The 20,128-nt window shown below is 42.9% G+C and overlaps 1 protein-coding gene across 6 annotated transcripts in view; it reads left to right on the top strand.

Moving 5' to 3' along the window:
- LOC139061254 (glycine receptor subunit alpha-3-like) overlaps positions 1-11,914 on the top strand; it is a 293,459-nt gene extending 281,545 nt beyond the window's left edge. For all 6 annotated transcript variants that reach the window (XM_070540968.1, XM_070540963.1, XM_070540964.1 and 3 more), the window contains 5 exons: positions 748-974; positions 3,711-3,793; positions 6,572-6,706; positions 8,078-8,460; positions 11,047-11,914. In XM_070540968.1, coding sequence (XP_070397069.1) covers positions 748-974; positions 3,711-3,793; positions 6,572-6,706; positions 8,078-8,460; positions 11,047-11,214 — 996 coding nt within the window. In that variant the 3' untranslated portion in view covers positions 11,215-11,914. The remainder of the gene's footprint in view (positions 1-747; positions 975-3,710; positions 3,794-6,571; positions 6,707-8,077; positions 8,461-11,046) is intronic.
- Positions 11,915-20,128: the final 8,214 nt, after the last annotated feature.

The raw sequence follows: 20,128 nt of genomic DNA, 5'->3' as shown, positions 1-20,128 counted from the left end.
ATTGTCAGGTGACCGCCTAGCTGGCGTTTAGGTATAGCAATAAATCAGTTCCTCGCCGTACGGAAAACTGGTTTGTTTCATCGATTTGCGAAACGCAACCAAATTTGTAACGAAAAAATTATCCATTGATAGCTTTCCTTCCAGAGACAATGAAACACTAGCGGCCTTGCTGTCCAACCATTACTCATTCCAGTGTGTTGTATTCGCCATGAAAATACGAGCCGTGGCTTAAGCACGTCAATGATGCCGTGAGTGCAATGAAAAATACTAAGCTTGCTCGAAATCATTTGTGTCATTGGCAGCCTTTCTTAAACTTTAATCTTGCGGCACTTGCAATTAGCGTACGTATGCATTTGCCATTTTTATGCTGGAATACTTATCTTTAGTTTGCCAAGATGGTATATGATCTTTAGCTTTTTCTTGGCGAGTCACCTAATTGACACACTGGCTGAGGAAGCCTGTCTCCTTCTACTCCCTTTAACCATTGGGCATGTATGGTTCCACAATATATCTGGTCAATCTCGACAAAGGTACTTGTCTTTCTCAGGACTTGTCTTGGATATGTCTCCTTGCGGAAACGTTGGCTACAGCGACGACTGTTCTTCTACCACTTGAGTTCATTTCACGTCTTATCTTGCTGTGAATGTCGGTCTTCTTCACTGCTCAGCCTGCCCTAAGCGGGATCAAGAAATATTAGGTATTCCCACTGTGCACACGATGCAATCTAGCGTGAAATCTTTCGCACAGACTTACGTCGCGGACATATTCATGTCCCAAACTTGGCACGACTACCGGCTCCGTCTTCCGCGCAACATGACGTCCAAGTACCGCCTGTTGCCTGTGAGCTGGCTTCAGCGCATGTGGCGACCCGACTCTTTCTTCAAGAACGCCAAGCGGGTCACGTTCCAGGAGATGACCATCCCGAACCACTACATTTGGCTCTACTCCGACAGGCGCATCCTCTACATGGTCAAGTAAGTGACATCTGGCTCTCAGAATTTGCCACTATACGTAATGGTTTCTGCGGATACAGACGATTTAAATGTCTGAAAGGTGGGCCATTACCACGACGTGAACCGCGAACCAGCAGACTCTCATGAAAGTAAACATTATTGATAATTTCTGCATAGCGCGACGTAACATGGCTTTTCCCAAGCGATTTTCAAAATATGTTGAAATTCTAAGCACATGTTCAGACGTCTCTTTCGGCCGCCATTATGAATGCATATGAACTGAGAAAGGTACACTATGCTCCAGTCATTTATCTGCGTTGAATTCGTGCCTCCAGGCAGTACACCCATGAGCAAAAGTATGCATACGACAGGGTCTGCGAAAAAGAACAAAATTTCTTTGTGATTACCATGCACAAACTGAAATTGACGAGTGCAGTGGAAAGTTCGCAATGCCAAGTTTGGGCTGCAGTCCTCAATTTCAATTTGCGTTCAGGCAGGGGAAAGAAATATCGGCTTTATCTTGCAATCTCCTGGTCCGTATACTTTTGTTAACGGGTGTACATGCGTTTGGTGTGCGGCACTGTAACGGACAATCTTGATTGGGACGAGAGAGCGAAAGCCCTTTCTGATAAATACTGTCAAACTTACACTGCCTCTCACTCGATGTCATGATATTTCTTGTCAGGGAGTCTCTCATGACCACCCTTTAGTAACACTAAAGTTAAGGAGTATTTCATTCACTTTACTCACTGCATGCAATAGCATAACCTGCGCGGTCATCAAACTTGAGCTTAAATATATCTTAGCTCACATTGGCGGCGATGTAGTGTCCACGCATGCGTATTTAAACAATGAAGCGTTCGCCAAATCTGGGTAGCTCAGAGCAATAAGGACTGTTGAGTAAGGTAAATAAGGCTAGATAATGCCAGTACATGTTCAGAAGTCGAGATATCTTCAACAACATCTTTAGCTGAAAAAAAAAGGAAAAAGGAAACCCACACAACGAAGAATATATATTTTTGGTCAGTGCATCAAAAAGTTATAAAAAATACCTGTAATTCTCTGACACTATTTGCCCGCGCTCTTGATAGTGACTCCGTAATCTAGAGTAGACAGTGACAACTGCAGATTTTGAAGAAACCGATGGGTTTTCTTTGTGCCTGCAGGATAATCGGGTATAGGTGACAGTCTTTTTGTTTCATGAATATTACTCCACCTTGTGGCTTCCGCAGAATTGATTTCACCACGTGGACCAAATATTTTCTTTCTCGGTATTCTAATTTTGCGTTTGTGACACACGTTTTAGCAAGCCGTAATGTTTTCGTAATGAACGTAGAGTTATTTCAGCTCGCCGCTGTTTGGATTTGACATACAAGTAATCTTGCGGCTACGTCATGCCGTGTCAAAATCATTGCTCACAATAGAGTCGAATGCATTTGCAATAATTATTTCAAATGTACCTTCTAGAGTGAGTGACGTTACACTTGTTATTGTGCAAATTTCATTCAGATTTGATTGCAAATAATGGTAGTATGTTTAAGTTCTTAAGAGCTGCCATAAGTTTCAAGGTCGCCCTTAGCTTACGTGTTCGCCTTTGTTACACCGCGGCCAGTGCGATTAACTGCGTGATTGTTCATCAGAGGGAGAGAGAGATTCATCAAATTTTCGTGTCTCTTTTGCCACATGAGTGTATGCGATAAACATTGTTTGCGTATAATCTCTCTCTACAATCAGAAGTATATATAGCTATCTTACGCATGGCAGTTCAAAGAAAGTTCTTGTCACTCTACTTCCTTCGATGTTTTCCTGCCAATGTTCACAGTAAACACTTAGAATGCGTAAATTTCAATTTAGAACAATAAGTTATCTTCATATCTCAAACGAGCTTTGTCCTTTTCACCACCACAAGAAGTGGTGGCGAAAACACCCTCCACTCGCCACCACAGAGAAGTGGCGAGTGGAGGGTGTAAAGAAGCAGCTGAATGCGGATAATCTACTACGAAGCAGGATTTCTTGCTGAAAGGCGGAAGAGGGTAATTTTGCAGAGGCAGGCAACAGGTATTCCCTAAATATTCAGACAAAATTTGTTAGTTTTTTCTAACAAGCAGGTTCTAACGCATACCTGCATACTGAATTAATTATGTTGATGACATCAGGTTATCAGGGGACCTGCTGCATGTTATTTTCGTTGTTCTCAATATTCTGTTCGGTTCATCTACATGTTAAGTCTTGTGTTCAGACTCACGGAATCAGTTTCTTACCAGTTTTTGTACTTCATCCACTTCTACCCATACGTTCCTGCTACAACTCCATCGTGGGCTTCAGTATTCAAATATAAAATAAATAAATAATTATGTAAAGAACTAAATAAATAAATTTCGTAAAATGCGTCAGCTGACCACTTGTGAGGTAAAAGTTAAAAATTAAATCTGGACTTTAACTTCCCGAATATGCACAGTGGTTTTGAGGGACGCTGTTACGACGGGTACAGTTCATTTCGTGGACATTGTTTCTTTACACCCGCCTACATCTAAGTACAAGTGCATATTCCGCATTTTTCCGTCTTAGAAATGTGTGTGTGGCGGCTTTGAATCATACCCGTGACCTATTGCTCAGCAACAAAATAGAAATCCGCTTTTTGCAAGTTCGCTTTCTTGGCGGGTCGCCTAACAAAAAAAAGCAGAAAATTCAATCTAGTCAATGGTGCATGCTGCCTCCTGATTACTCTAAAACAACCTTTTTTGTCTTTTTTATTAGGCTAACCCTTCTGCTGTCGTGTGCTATGAAGTTCGAGACCTATCCCCACGACACCCAAGTCTGCACGCTCAAGATTGAGAGCAGTGAGTGGAGATGTTTTCTTTTATTGTGTGAACTGGAAAAATTTGTGATAACATATTCCACTGTGATTTTACCCTACAAATAATTTTGTTGTGTACCTGGGGCTTAATTTAAGAAAGCTTTTCTTACATCAGGGCTCATTCCCCTTGGTCGGCTAACGTCGCTTGTGATATGCTCGCTGTCGTTATTGGCTAGTATTTCTTAGCAGCTGGTAGAGCTTGTAGAGCGCTTCTTGTCTTCAGCTGCGAAAAACTTGCACCCGTGGCGGGGTACGGTGCGCGCTGTGGAGCGTGTGACCTGAACGTCCATCTGGCAGGAGTGGCTCCGCCTTAGGTGGACGGAACAGTTTCCTACCACAAGGAATATCTTTCTGACAAATATTCGGCGCCGACGCCGGCGGGCGCTCAACCGGCATCGTCAACGACAATTCGACGCTGCGGCGACGCTTGCTCGACATCTCAGAAGTCTGTCTACGCCAGATCCCAGCAGTGACGCCCGAAGTAGCTAGCCAAGCACGAAAGCCGGTCCAAGTCAGCCTCAGTCCTCCGCACGCTTCCAAATCATACGCCCTTGATACCGACATAGCGTGACGGTGACGGCGTAAATACACCTATACTGCCATTTTAAATTATACTGCCATAAAAATGTGCCAGCTGTCTGGTGCAAACCACCTCGTTTCTAATGGTGAGGGCATGCCTGAGAAAATGCGCTGGTTCTAGGTGCAAACGGGGATCTCCTTGCGAATAATGACCAAAAATGCTTCCACTTGCCGGATGCAAAAAACGATGTTTGTAGTCACACTTGCAACTAGTGCCTCAGACCAAGCCCAAGTCACCCATCTCTTTCTCCAAAGAATCCTGTCCGGATCTTGCACTCAGCCTAGTGGCTGTTAGGAGACTTATTCTGCCTCTAGCATAACATTTAGCCTTCGTAGCGGTAGAAGCTTTACTGGTTCCAAGTGAACTTTTCTATACTTATTTGCTTTGAAAATGGTTCTATAGTATCGTAAATGATCCATCACGCAGGAATTCACGCACAAACTAAAGAAAGAAGACATCGAGTCTTGAGACACACAATAGCAAACTGCCAACTAAATTTTATTGGCGAGAAGGGTGAAGTTATAAATATCGACCATGTATGACGTGCAACTGGTTGTTGAAACAAGATACCAAAAAATCACAAGAAATTGTGAGGCTGCAACACTCGTATTATGGCGAATTATCAGCAAAGCTGCTTAGATTGCATACATGGGCTGCATACATGGTCTGCATACATGAGCTGCATGCCATATAAAGTCATGCATATTTTACCATACGGCACCGCACTACACCAACACCAGTGATACTGCGGTCGCCGCACGTCCTGTGCATCTGCCGTGGCCACGCCGGCACCTCCTATGCGCGTGACGTAATAACGACAGCAACGCAGGCCACGTGCACAGACACCGGCATCACACTCTTTCCCCCTCTCCCGCTGCCCGTCTCCATTGCTTCAGCGCTGTTGCCACACTTCCCCCTCTCCCCTAGCCGTTTCCACTGCTGCAGTGCTCCCACCACACTCTTTCCCCTCTTCCCTATTCGTCTCCATTCCTGTCCACGCGCCGTGTCCCCGATGCGGACGTAAAACGCCCAGGGCAGCCCCCTTGGGAACGCATGCGGGGGATGCATCCCTTTCGTTTGCATCGTTGCAAGAGAGCTGGTTATTGTCACAAAAAGAGTTGGATTGAAAATGACACAATCCACAGCTAAAGAACTCGCATCAACTAGGTATGCGTGGCGTTTACATAGCTCCTTCGATCCATTCCCCATGTGATACTGTTTTCGTAATCCACTTGTTTGCTGATTTTTTTTTTTTTCGTCGACAGGAAGCAGGTCACACATTGCCTGTGAGTGCACCTCCACTCTTTTCGACAATAAAATTGACTTGAAAGCTTGCGCTTTAGTTTGTCGAGTCTCCTTACCTCGTTTTCTTGTTTTTACGCTAAAGCCCGCCCTCATGGAATCTTGCGAACCGACAAGTAGGACCCTACTAAATATAATCAGAGTTCTGTTTTATTGCAAACAGTTATCATCATCCTTATTAACCTTAATAGTTTACAGTTCTTTTAATCGTTATACCTTCCTTGGTTGTAGTGTGAACGAACATTCAGATTGAGCGTGTCTTCCTTCTGAATAATTGCAGAAAGTAGTAGACGTACCGTGTCAAAAAAACTAAATGTAAGGTAAAGGGCATTCCATTTCAGCTTAGTTATCTTCTGATTAACATATGAAAAATCTATTAGGATAGAGCACTGAAACAACTTGGCCCATTCACTTTACCGTTCGTCCTCATAGCGATGTCCTTTTCGCTCGCCTTCTAACTAGAACGAGCGCTACACATCTAATGCTGGGTGCATTTTTATGAGTGCTTTATGATTACAGCACTGTTGCACTATCGTAAGTGACCAAAATCCAATTTAGGAATCGTCAAATTAGTCATCATGCTAGGTGTCGTTCTCTTTATAATACCACCTTTGTCCAAACGCTTGTCTTTCTTGAGGCTTTGTGGAAGCGTCCATTCGTGAGTGAATACAGCAAATAACCACCTTGCGTTATAATAATGCAAACTATCGTGGAATACAATTATTAATAGATGCTTAAATTAATACCCCAAGACGGACAAGCTAACTCGATTTCAGTATTCCATCGCTCTTCGATCCATTCCTTTTCGGGGGACTCGACACACGCGGCACTAACTTCGTGCGGCATGGTTAAGTCCCACGCTTGTCTTGTCTCCCACAGTCTCGTACACAACGGACGACCTGGTGTTCGCGTGGGAAGAGGACGTGCCTCTCGTGGTGGATGACTCGATCGAGCTGCCCCAGCACAACCTTGTCTCCACCACCATGGGAGACTGCACACAGGTCTACTCCACAGGTATGTGCGCCAGCCCACGCCGAAGTGGCGCCATTTTTTGCGACGGTAAAAGATCAGTACAAGACGAAGCATTAGTTGCAATAAACATAAAGCTGTTCAAGCTCAAATCGCAGCTTCGACAAGAAGCATTTCTCGCAAAGACTCAAGAACGCGGGGTTACAGCGAGAACAACGGAATCGTTCTGCCCAGACACTGTCTCCTGGAAATTAATTCGCTTGCATCGTCAGAAATATATGGGCTGCTAGAAGAACAAAAGGCACGAGCGCGTCAATGTTAAAAAAAATAAGAAAAGGGAAGAAGGAACGCTAGCATCTGCGAAGTCGCGTACGACGTTCATCCAGAATTCTAGCAGGAGTTAAGGACCTCATTTGTAACATTATCAACTGTGCAAAGTAATGCTCCGACATGTCTGTGGTGCCAATTCCTTATGTAGTGCACGAAAACGTTTCGCATTAAAATTGCCCTGTGAGTAATACTGATAGTGCCGATGTCTTGTTTCATCAACTTTGTTTCACCAGAAAGAACCGTTCTTCAAATGGCATGCTTTACAATTTTCATAAGTGGATTATATTCTCTTTCTTCCTCCTTGCTTTCCGACTTGACCGATAATATTCGCGTAATGCAGTTTGCATTATTTTGTCTCATTCTTTTATATTTCCCGTGATAAACTGAATTACGTCAAGTACATCCGGAAGGAAAAGAATTGCTGATCATGTCTTCGTAAATTCAATGGAGTACAGGTCGCATTTTTTGTAGTTTGCACCTTTTCTAACTTCACTGTGTCGCACATAGCTTCAACCAAACACACAAAAATGGAATAGTCGTTTAACCACGGACGCCACAGGAATAAATGTGGTACGAGGGAACAAAACATTGCTGCTCCTTCCTGAATTCACATGGCATTTAGTGCGTAGCTGCTTTTTGGTATTGGCTGACTGCCTTCGCTAATCATATTTCGAACATGGCTACTTGACTTCTTTTACGAACAACCTTGCTTAGAAACGTACGGCAGTGAAGGTCTTCGGGCGACTTCTATGGCCGTTTTTGTTTTACAGCGAAGGCTGACGTCAGTAGTGCGGCTGCGTGTACGTAAAGAAAACACCTAGCAACGCAAACTGCATGATCGCAACCCATAAATTCTTTCGAAACGTATTTTTCAGAAGTAATCGAATAAAAGTTACCCTTCGTATTTCTCCATCAAATACACAACTTTGCTTGCGTGTTCATTATAGCTAGTTATTATTAACGTGTTTCTTTATTATGGGTCCTTCAACATATCAGTGCGAGTTGGTTTGAAAATGGCAGACCTTTCGGGCCAATTATATATCGCTACATTTCTTGGCGCTAGAACTGTATCTCCTTTTCTGACAGGCAACTTCACCTGCATCCAGCTCGTGTTCACGCTCAAGCGACGGTTGGGCTACTACATGTTCCACACGTACATACCGACATGCCTGATCGTCATCATGTCTTGGATCTCCTTCTGGATCAAGCCCGAGGCCGTGCCCGCCAGGGTGACCCTCTGTGTCACCAGCCTGCTGACTCTTTCGACGCAGCACGCCCAGTCGCAGAAATCTCTTCCGCCCGTGTCCTACATAAAGGCCATCGACATCTTTATGTCTTCGTGCACCGTGTTCGTGTTCGCCTCGCTCATGGAGTACGCTCTTGTGAACATACTGATGGGTGAATCCCAACCAGACGACGACGGTCGCCGGAGAAGCATAAGAGCTGTGGTAGTCTCGCCACGAATAGCTGTAAGTTGCTGCATGCTTAATTTACACTCCAAAACAAAAAAAACACCCTTTGGGTTGTATCTTGCCACAACAATAATCGTGACCTGTCTTGTCCACATTTCCTTTCTTTAACGCGGCGAGCACGGTACTTCCCAGTAACGAACGGCACGCGCGTTATCAGCATGACGTAGCATTCCCAACAGGGAAGTAGCGGGTGCGGCGTTTTCAAGAAAGGAAACGCAAGCAAGGCCTATGGCGATTATTGTTGTGTGTGGCAGATATACAGCCCAAAGGGGTGTACCTTTGTCTAAGAGTGTACGACGTAAGGGTGAAGCCATTGTCTTGTCGCTTTTTTGTGGAATTCACAGAGCTTTTAGCGCATTCAGTGCCCGAAAGCATAGAACGCGACGGGAGGTCTGCAAAGTGGGGCACGACATTGGCTCGTGCAGTGACCGAACTTGCTTGTCCTTTAGTCAATCTCTTAGTAGATGCTTTGATAGTGCCTGCTCAGAAACAAAGATTTTAATGGATCAGCTTTATTCGCGGTCTCAAACAAACTTCTCTGAGAAAATCTCATTTTCAACGCGTGAGTTGAACTGCCCCTAATGGGACTAATGTTTTCCCTAAAGTACTCCCTTTGAACAAAAAGTGTTCATGATTGGAAGACTCCCGAATTTTGCACACATGTAAAACTTCAAGAGCGCTAGAAATGCAGTTAACGTTGTACTGAATGCATTTCCACTTTACCTTGTTTGATTCATTCCCGCCGAACACAGCTTCCATTAAGAACTAGTCCTTTGGGACCCGTATATGCTCTTAGTTACATATTTACGAAAGTAATAAAATTTTTTAAAGAAAGGATACTCTAACTGAAAGCTTTGCTTAGTTGAAGTGTATTCGGGAACAATATGTATTTTTCCCTTCTTTTGTAATATATGGAAACGCCATGAAAGGTGCGTATATTGCGCAAGCCAATAAATAATAGGCAAAATTATGAATGTTGCATTCGCTGGCGTAATTTCATGTTCTCGTAATGTCATGTTCTCGTAACAAGGCCCGTTTTATAAAATAAGTATCATTTCTATTCAACTACTATTTTTATGCTTCCTGGCTTTAAGAACTGTTAAGAACCAGCATATCGGTCTTGGTGGTCTTGATTGTGGAGGAAGGTTTAGCGCCATTAGTTTTTTTTCCATACTGGAGGTCAATTGCTTGAACCTCTCAACTTCCGAGAAACTACTATTCTAGCCTTTATTAACAATCCTTACATTTGCGTCAAATACACAAGTGCAACATAGCCATTGTTTTTTTTATCCAAACTGAAGAAGTATATGCTCACAGATTTCAGTTACAACTGCTTCTTACTTCCGTGCGCAGGGTTTTTAAAGAATATTACTGATTGCTCTTGACTTCTGCAATATATCTGTGGATGCACTGAAGCTCTTGGGAATGTTGGGAATCCTCATGTGCAGTAACGAATATATGAAAATAGCAGGTAGGCCATTACCAAAGACACTAATCAAATAAAAAATTCAGATGAACACCGTGCACCTCCGCGCATGTAACCCGCAAAATGTTTGTTTTCGAAACTACTCCGAACAGAAAATTACGTTTGGGGACGTCTTTTTTCCCCCAGCAGGTAAACTCAGGAGAATAGGGAAGCTGTGTGTTGCAAAGACGGACGAAATGAACGTTGTTTATCCGGACAAATTTAACAAATGCCACTACAAATTCTTTGACTGCCTGTGATAGCTTGATTAAAATTATGAAACTACATGCCTATGTGGGATTCCATCTGCGAAAGCAGCGATAAAAATCATACAAATAATTTCTTGCCAGTGAAAGGAGGCCTTCCCAGCGTGCATTACAGTTTCTGGGGGAACTGTGAAGAAACTTGGTTGTAGGTTGAAGGCATGCATCATCCAGTGCGTCAAAGTCGCCAGAAATATGATGCTCACATTACTGCTCTATATGTGTGTCCATTCTGTCTCCTCTTAGACGCTTGAGTTGCAAAAGGTTATAGCGCTAAAATGCCAATTCCTTGAAAGTGAGGACTTTATTTCACACAGCCGGACGATGTACTGAGCGTCTTGCTTTTATGCAGAAATTGGAAGAAATGCTGTTATGGGTACACGATTGCACCTTATTTTTATCATAAAGACATGAGTAATTGCTTCGTTTTCACATCACAACATGCCAAACAAGATCTTTGCAGCAAAATCTCCTAGTTCACTGACAGCCGAAGTGATGAAGGAAACACCTCAATGAATTCGCCTGCGATACGATTGAGTCTCCCTTAATCTTGTGTTTCAAGGTAGCTCGGAGAAACGATGCGCTCGAAGAAAATCCTTTGTTTGATACTACAAATTTTATAAGCCATATTGTGCCTAGTTTGCTGTATTGTCCTCGATTCCGCTCCATATCTTTTTTTGATGGAGAACAAATAGCTCTCATACATCATTCTTGAACTAAGTGTGCCATTGATTCAGTAGGGTAGGGCAAATATTCTAGAATGACGCATAACACGTTAGCGATTAAGCAAAAATTTTAGATCATTGCTTCTTAATTTGCCTCCCTACCAGTCGCCTCCTTTTCTTACCATTGCAGGAAAATTCCGCCCTGCCGAACGGTACAAAGCTTCCGAAGCCACCAGAGGCCATCGCCAGCGAGTGCCGTGAAAGGGCAATGCTCGTGGACAAGATCAGCCGCGTCATATTCCCGACGTCTTTTATCCTGCTTAATTGTGTGTATTGGTCTCTGTACATCGACTCCTGAGGGCGGCGTTGAGAATGCACGATTCTAAGCCCGATCAGCGGATTGTTGACTTCTCGTACTGCTTGATCAACGAATCTTGTGCACTCGTCAAGTTCAACGCCAAGGCACGTTTCATCTTAGCCGATATCTTCCGAGCACGACGAAGCAAAAAAAAAAAAAATAAGAACGAGAAAATGGCGAATCAACGGTCACCCAGGAACATTATTAGAACTCTGCAATTCACGCACGTTTCTCATCGATCTCATGACCACCGCTATGCTACCCTGCATTTGTGTTGTGAGCAGGTTGCCTGAAAGGGACAAAGAGCATCTGCAAAGTGCCGAAAAATTCAGTGAACTCAATGCTTCTTCTTACTTTCTTTCTTGAGACATGTCTATTTACAGTGGTCTATATGCTGTAGATGAACCATCGGACGCATGGTGGGACGACTGAGTGGACACCAGCACAGTGCTTCAGTGTATAGTGACTTCGCTGCCTCTTACCTTCTTTTAAGCTGAGATGGGACATGCAGCGTAAATGTTTGGTCTTCAATGCATGCAACAATATTAATACCATAAGCGCTACTAAAAATGTTCTTTTTTTGTCTTTTGTGACAACTCGTGCCATTTGCCGCCTTGTTAACTACAAGTCATAGAGCGGCGATGATAAAAAGGCGTCTTTACTATGTTAATAAATTGATGATTTTAGGATCGCAAACGAAGGTACGGCATTTAGGGTCTTTTTTTCAGCTTTGAGTTACAGTCAGGCTGACAACAGTTCTCACTTTCATGAAACTTGGCCCCTCTGGCGAATTTTCACTGGGGTTAGGGTATTTCCCATACGAGGAGTCCCGACGTTTACGAGATGTCTAATAATTGGCCCCAGTCACATCATATGAAATGAAATCAACCTTTATGTTCCACAAGCATCTGGGAGAATTTCTCGCCTACAGGTGTAATCAGCAGCTTGACAAACGTGCGCTAGCCAAGGTAAAAGGCACTATTAACAGCAAGAAAGCCATTTAAGTGCATTACAAATAACTGCCAAGTACACACTAAAAATATAGCCTATATTTTACCCGAAGAAGCCGCCCAATCAGCAACTAATTAACACAAGAAATATAGTTTATGCGTCACCTTGATTCACTAGAATCAAAGAAGAAAATACATCTATGGATAGCAGGAACAATTCACTGCTTACACAGAAAATTAAATCTCAGAAGAATGCGCAAATATAACATACTGAGGCACATAATTACGTCTAATGCTGGCGGAGAAAATATAGTGACTACAAAAATGTGCATGGAATGGGACTATACAAATAAGGCAGACTCAAGAAGCAGCATCTCACATAGGTGGAATTATTGGTCTATGGATGAGCACAATACGATCTTAACAGGTTTTTTAAGGTCCCCATGTCTTGATAATTGGTAAGTAGAGCGCTGTGCCACCATGCGGCTGGCCTCCTCATAGTGGATACCTTAAAATAAAGAACAACTTTAGAGAAAGGAAACTACCTTCTGCAGTGACACGAAAATAAGCAGTGAAAGTTCACGGAACATACGACGAAATACCACAGATGGTGCCATACAAAGAGGCAGCGGAAGGAAAATGTTTTTAAAGCGAAATCCAATATTGTCCCTTTTTACCGGTAGCGTACGCTGGTACGCGCTGTGCTAGCCGTGGTAGCTTTGCAGCATGCCTCGGCGCTCTGACTACCTTGCAGGTGGTGCTTTCTGATCACAAGGAAACCAAAGAGCCTCTGCAGACATTCCCATACAAACAAACCACAAGCGAGGGAACAGTACATGCGACTTTATTGACAGAAGACAAGCAGTGCACCTCCTCTTACAATAGCGAAAACAAGATTTGCATGTCGAGATACCCTGAAGCCATTCAAGCCAACTCGTAAATGGCTCACCTTCGTCACCGCACGTGGCGGTCGTGTAACGAGCGACCTCCAGCAGCGCAAGCAGATCCCACGTTTCGGGTGGAGCAATCGGGTGGCGCAGGCATCTGCTGCCGCAGCCAGCACAACGGCACGGAATACCCTGAATTTTAGAATTGCTATTTTCCAAGCTTTTCTTTATACTGTTTTGTGGGGCCGCTCCTTGGCCGCGGACCCTTGGGGCCCAGCCTTTCTCTCAAAATGGACATGGTAGATTTCCAGGGCACCACTGGCAGTAGTCTTTTTAAAGGTTGGATTGCGCAACATTTTGACGAGACACAACGAAGAGAAACACACACCACGGAGTATTCTGTGGTGTGTGTTTCTCTTCTGTATACCTTGTGAGATATGTTGCGCAATACTACCTCTAATATGCTATAGCACGACCAGTCTTCAAATTTCAACAGTCACTTTCGCAGGCCTCACCCCCTTCCGGAAGGGGGGGTTTATAACATCATACCCTTCGGACCTTGTAGTAGCAGCCAAAATCCACACAATGACCTTGTTGTAGCAGGTAGTAGCCTCTCTCTATTGCCGGTTGTGTGTTGCTTTACACTGGTGCCAACGTCTTTACTGTACGTCTAGTACAGAAATATTGACTGCATCAGAAATTACAAAATGACACACAATTTTGTTATAATAAATGCAAGAAGCTAAGCGACATTGTAATCGTTCTCGATGGCAGAACACATGCAAATGTGAACTGTTTGTCCTAGGGTACTTGAAGCAGCATGATAATTAAATAAATAGTGCTACTGTCCATAACACAGAAGTCTTCCTAACTACAATACTTGTCATTTACAATATACACCAGAAGTGATCAGACTGCTAGATGGGCAAGCAAATCTATGAGCAATGCACCGCTTCACTACTGAAAATATATATATACCCTAAAATAAGCCAAACGGACCAGAAAGAACATTTGAAACCAACAAGTAAGAAATATGGTTGATTTATCACGCGTGCAACTGTTACAGTGAAATCAGTACAGTCAAACCATACATTGAAATCAGTACTTTCACTTCAATTTGCCGAACGGTATTTTGATTTTGGGGACGAAAGAAGCTACCGGCAGACACAGACACAAAGCTACTCAGTAGCCCATGGGCACGCATAGAACAGATGGAAAGTGTGACGTGCGGTCCGATGTCGCTTTCTCTCTCTCTTTCTTTCGATATTGTATAACGTGATTGATTTCGTCTCTATAACGATGGCCTGGTGCGAGTGTGCGGCGTATCTCACACCCAGTGTTGCACGGAGTGTCCCTAATGGGAACAAACAGCGCAAATATAGGACAAGAATTAGAAGACGACGAACACTGGCGATGATTCGCAACTGTAGTTTCTTTTTTTTTCTTCGGGGAGAGCAACCGAGGGTCCAGACTGTCGAAAATAACTCACGATTGAATTTGTTGAATTGTTGCCACTTGAACGTTAACGAGACGAGTATTACATAATGATTCAGACAGGGATGTTAAACGCACCGGTATTGCCATTCTTAGACACAGCAGAATCCCGCTCCCCGTTTCGATGCGGACTCATTCCGCACAGATCAGGATATTGCATAACGATTCACACAGGGATGTTAAACGCCACCGGTATGGCCGTTCTTAGACACAGCATAAGCCCGCTCCCCGTTTCGATGCTGACTCGTTCCGTACTGATCACGACCTTAACGCAGCTCTCCGGCATACATCTATGCTCTCAAACACTTAACTTCACAGGAAGTATTGAAGCGCAATAAATTGGTTTTATCACAAAGCAAGGAACCAGCTCAAGCGTATGAAGCAATGAATCCGTGGCTGCTGTGCAAGCAAACGTTACAGTAAAAAATTTAAAATCCAGGCCAGAGGTAACGAGGGCCGTCCATGATGGTGAACGTTATATTTATTTTACGATAAGAAAAAATAAAAGAGTTAGTACTCGAGAGTACAATGCATAAATAAGAATTATAAATTTGTGGTCTCTGTCATGATATCAAAACGTTTCGGAAGTGCTGAAGAAAGTTCGTTGGTTAAACGGTGCTCACTATGGAGCCTCTAGTGGAAGATATTGTGGTAACGAGGAAATATTTTGAAATGGAGGCACCCTGGTTGTTTTATTAGCATCGTTGTGGTCGATTTTTTCGCCATCTGTGGTTATTTATTGAGCTTGAGATTGGGCGCGGCCTGATTGTATTTAGCAATTCAGTTAGGTGATGATCTACGCTCAATGTTATCAACATATTGCCTAAATGCTTTCTGCAGAATTGTAATGTTATTGATATTTTTCTTTGTCGTTGTAGACCAAACAATATTCCAGGAAATTATATGGAATGGAAAGAAGGGAAAATATAGCGGGATCTTAGTTTCAGTGGGCATTGTATGGCAAGAAGACAGCATTGCCACAGAGGTGAATAACATAGAGCTGTTGCGGAGTACATGGGGTGCTATAACGTTAAACTATTCCAAAATTTTCTATTGCAATTCTGCAATCAGGCCTCCAGGATTGGTCAGAAAGATTTTGGAAACACCCCCACCACCCTTCGCCTGTCTATTACGCGACGTCATGAAAACCGCAATAACTCCCCATCTGATATGACGCGTACACATTGATTATGCATGATTGGACTGAACAAAAAAATAGTTATTTCAGATTCGACGCCTTTTCGCCATTAGACCTCGGCTATTAGTCAAAAGTTTTGAGGCTGCATCCACTTCACCTACCTGTCACGCGACGTCACATAACTGCGAAATCTCACCGCGTCAAAGTGACATGTACGTGTTAAAGAGCCTTTATTATGCCGAACAAAACTGAATTTTCTTCTGAATAGCGGCAGGCTGCCCCGTTCCGAAAGAAATAAAAGCTGGCTACCACCGATCACTCACGTACTGACTACTCGCAACTGCCGGAGAGCATGTGTTTATCTGCCTATAATAAAACTTCTTGCGTGACCGTGTAACGTTTTCAAGCAATTTCGGCACGTTTACGCCTCGTTCTGCCAACTTTCCTTTGCTAAGGATCCATTCAACGTCATTCGTAATATTCCGTTGCATGCCGCCGTGATTTTCGACTAGCCACCGGAAGCTAAGTAAGGGAAAGCGGACCAATCGCAGACGCCTGCACCAGCTCTTTCATCCGGTTATCGATTTTTAGTGCAGTGGCCCGGCCCCATTGAATCCCTCTCCATTTGAGCGTGCTCCTCGCCTCTTGTCAGCCAATTAGATAAGACAAGCCGCTCAGTGTAGGCTATGTTATTCGTTTTTCAAGCAAGCAAAAGTGACCTCCTATGAACGAGGAGAGCATTTGATTGGTCTGATCAGACAACCCTGCTGGAAACTGCCCGATGCTTGCGTCGGCAGTTTCGCAAATTTGACGTCAGGGAATGGAATAAACACATATTGGAATAGTTTTACTTTATAAAGCCTATCAATGCGCCAGTTCAAATGACACGCACAAAATATACACCAAGAATTTGAAATTCATTCGCGAGTTAAATTTCTATAGCAGAAAACTAAATATTTCGTTTACAATATTTCTTCTGGTGTCTAAAGAAGCTCGCCACAGTTTTCGCAGGGTTAATTTTATTGCGATTTCATTGAGATCAATATTTCAAATTGAGAAGTTGGTTACATTTTTAACACGAAGTCCTTTCGGTCACTGCCAGAAAAAAAATAATCTGACATCCAAAGAAAACTATCTTTTGGCATAATCCAATAGAAATTCATAGGTGAAAACACAATTTTTCTCACATCTTTTGGAATATATCAAGAGACCAGATATCGGCCATTAGTTTTTCACAATGTCCTTTTGATTCCAGGTTTATAAACGACAGAGACCGCGGTCTTTTTCTTGCCGAAAGCAACATTCCTTATTTCATAACAAGGTTAAACATGTAAGATGACATTTGGAGCCTCTTGTTAGTTGAGAAGACTGAACAATTCACCTGGAAAGATGTGCCGGGGTCACATCCACGAATCAGGAGGAATTATTTTTTCAGCTGCGAAGATTTTTTCCGAGAAACCTGTGCGCGTTCTCTCACCAGCTTTGCGAACCTTTACTTTTTCTTTAACAAATTTTACTATTACAAGAAAAACAAGAGGAGTTGCTGCTCAACTAATCGTAAAGTTAGGCTGCTTTCTTTGGACCAAGGAAGTAAAGCTTCTATCACGTTAACTTAATCGTATTTTGTGGCAGGAGTTCCTGAATAAATTGGAAGCTATTACAGCCGAGCATTTAGCGTTAGAAGTTGTTCCTGGGTTGGCATGAGTGTAGTCTATCTGCTCTCAGGCATTAAAAACGGGACATTCCTTTTAGGCTCACCTTTATTTTGCGTCACGCTTAGCTCGCTTGAACATTAGATGCCACTTCGCTACCTAATAACCTGGTTCATTGTCGGAAAGCAAAGCATTCTACCCAACAAAATTTTATCCTCTTATAGCCAATCAAAATAGCCCCTCAGCAGTCGAGTGCTATTGTGCTTGACGAACACCACTTAAACGCTCTCAGACCCCTCGCATGGGGGCGTGCTCCAGCCTTCAGAATTGTGGCATCCTGTTCGCTAGTAGCGTAACATAATTTCGCTAATTTCCGTCCTTCTAATTATAACTTACTCCAATCCATCCGGCTGCATCACAGTGATACTCTGCGTTTTACGTAAGTTTGCTACCTACATCGACTATCTTATTGTCTGTGATAATTTTTTACCCGCTTTAGGAATGTTAATACCGGCAAACGGGGAGTCAGAACACATTAGAATAACACTTGTTGATAACTTTCTTAGCACTTCTTTGGTAGAAAACAATGTGAGCAGCCTATATGAAAACTGGGATCATGTGTCTCTGCTTATGTTGAAAACGCCGCAGTGTCGGTTACCTCGCTTTCCGTGAAAAGTTGATACATATTACCCTGGATAAGCTGCGATTTCTATCAGCGATGGCAAGCGATGATTTAATACGAAGGTTTCGTTTGCTTTACAGTAGCAGGTGGTATATTTGGGTGAACACTGTAGAGTTTAACTGAAACTTAAATTGAATGCAACATTACCGGTAGCTGCTTCTTAAGCAGTACAACAAATCACACACTTTGTGTTCCAGTTGCAGGTAGTATATGGGGGTGAACACGGTAGAGTTTAACTAAAACTTAAATTGAATGCAACATTACCGGTAGCTGCTTCTTAAGCAGTACAACAAATCACACACTTTGTGTTGAATTTTGGCGAAATTTAATCGCGCTACCTATAAGCGCACTATATATTTTGACCAAAAAATATCTGCCTGCAACTATTTGCGTGGCAGTGTTATTCAACATTACAGATATGACAAAAAATGTACTGTTCCTGTCCCGTCCACGGAACTTTAATGCCCATGACAATAGCCGACTAAAAGTGTTTTCAGATTTTGCTGGCCATCGCGCGAGCAAACAACGTTCTTGCAAGCATTAATCGAATGGTTTTTATCTTTCTCGCCTATCGCTTGCTTGCCAGTTGTGCTTAAATCGAAAAACAGAAAGAAGCTTTGGGGCTGATATCAAAGCTGTATTTCTTCATTCTATTTAAGAAATGTTAGCATGTGGCACAAGTGCTAGCTACCTCTATGCTTCAATGTGTAATGAAAATAGGAATACAAAAATGAATTAAGGACAAGTTGATGCGAACAGTTCACAACTCATCAGGCAGCTACCACGCCAGGGATGAATGCAGTCATACTTGTTACGTTGTCGCTTTCTTCAAGAACCACCATCTCAAACATTTGGCCTTCATGCTAGATATGGACTATGAGGAATTTCTTTTATACCTCACACTTTCTCTGTCCGTAAAGGCGGTGAGTAGTCGCAATGATGCGCATTCTCTTCTTGGGGTTTCTAGTTTTCTGAGATAATTAAAGCCTGCATTTCTTTTTTCTCGATTTTTCTCCAGCTATATCATCCTTGCGCTTAGGAACACTTCCTAAATGTTTTTTAGCAAGAACAGCAGGAAGAAAAACAAATACAGTATTTTTATAGCAATAGGTAAAACCAATACATTGCTCTAAATATCTAGATTCCGCTCTTCGTACTTTCTAACAGTTTTTATAACCCCATAATAGTACTTACATTCATGAAAAATTGCGGTTGAAAACGCAGAAACACAAAAGTTTATATCGTTTGCCTACCTAAACTATGTGCAAAGGTGAACAATACTGTGGCGACTACAATGTACTAGCTGCAATGAACCTAAAGTAGGCCAAATGTTTTTAATTTAAAATATTGAAACATATTTGAAACTCTATCAAACAGCAAATAAAAAGCAGTTCCACGTATTTGTTGTCACAATTTCTGACTTCGTAACTTGAGCCGTTATACTTACTTTATCTGTGAAGTTGGAATCCATACAGCCTCAACAATATTTTCTGTTGCAGCTCCGATCGACAGAGCTAGCACCTTTCCCACTTTTCTTTCCCCTCTTATCCTCATATGACATTACGCTTTCGGCGCATAATGATTACGAATAACCTTTTAATTCTAGTGGCAAGTGACTCATTTAACTGTTCACAGACATTTAAGAAGAGCGTCAACATGGCCTCGTAGCAACTTTCCAAGGTTGGAAGAAAGGGGGGGGGGGGTGGCTGGTAATTGGTTTCGAGCAGTCTTCGTAAGCCAAGGCGTCCTCGCAGAATACTTCTGGAGAAGTAAAACGTGCAGACAACTGTTAACCAGTGACCTGGGCGAATTACTGAGAATGGTTCGAACGTTTCCATTCCAGTCCTTGAATGGTTGTTACCACTCCTAACCCATCGGTTCACCCCCCGGAAGGTCTGGATGAATTGTTTTGAAGAGAAACGACACTACCACAAGAAAACTTGTAGAGGAAACCCGCTGGTTGTGATTTCTGATCCAGACGAACTTCTTCCCAAAGGTACGAGTTCTTCTAGCCAAGGCACTTGCAGATTGCACATTGTGAGACGACGTCATCGACTTACGACAGCAATGACGGCAACGCATACGTGGTCCCATTCATTCTCATGTGCAAG

The sequence above is a fragment of the Dermacentor albipictus genome, chromosome 6, assembly GCF_038994185.2.
Source record: "Dermacentor albipictus isolate Rhodes 1998 colony chromosome 6, USDA_Dalb.pri_finalv2, whole genome shotgun sequence".
NCBI lineage: Eukaryota > Metazoa > Arthropoda > Arachnida > Ixodida > Ixodidae > Dermacentor > Dermacentor albipictus.
The sequence above is the reverse complement of the archived record's forward strand: the minus strand, read 5'-3'. Positions and strand labels throughout refer to the sequence as shown.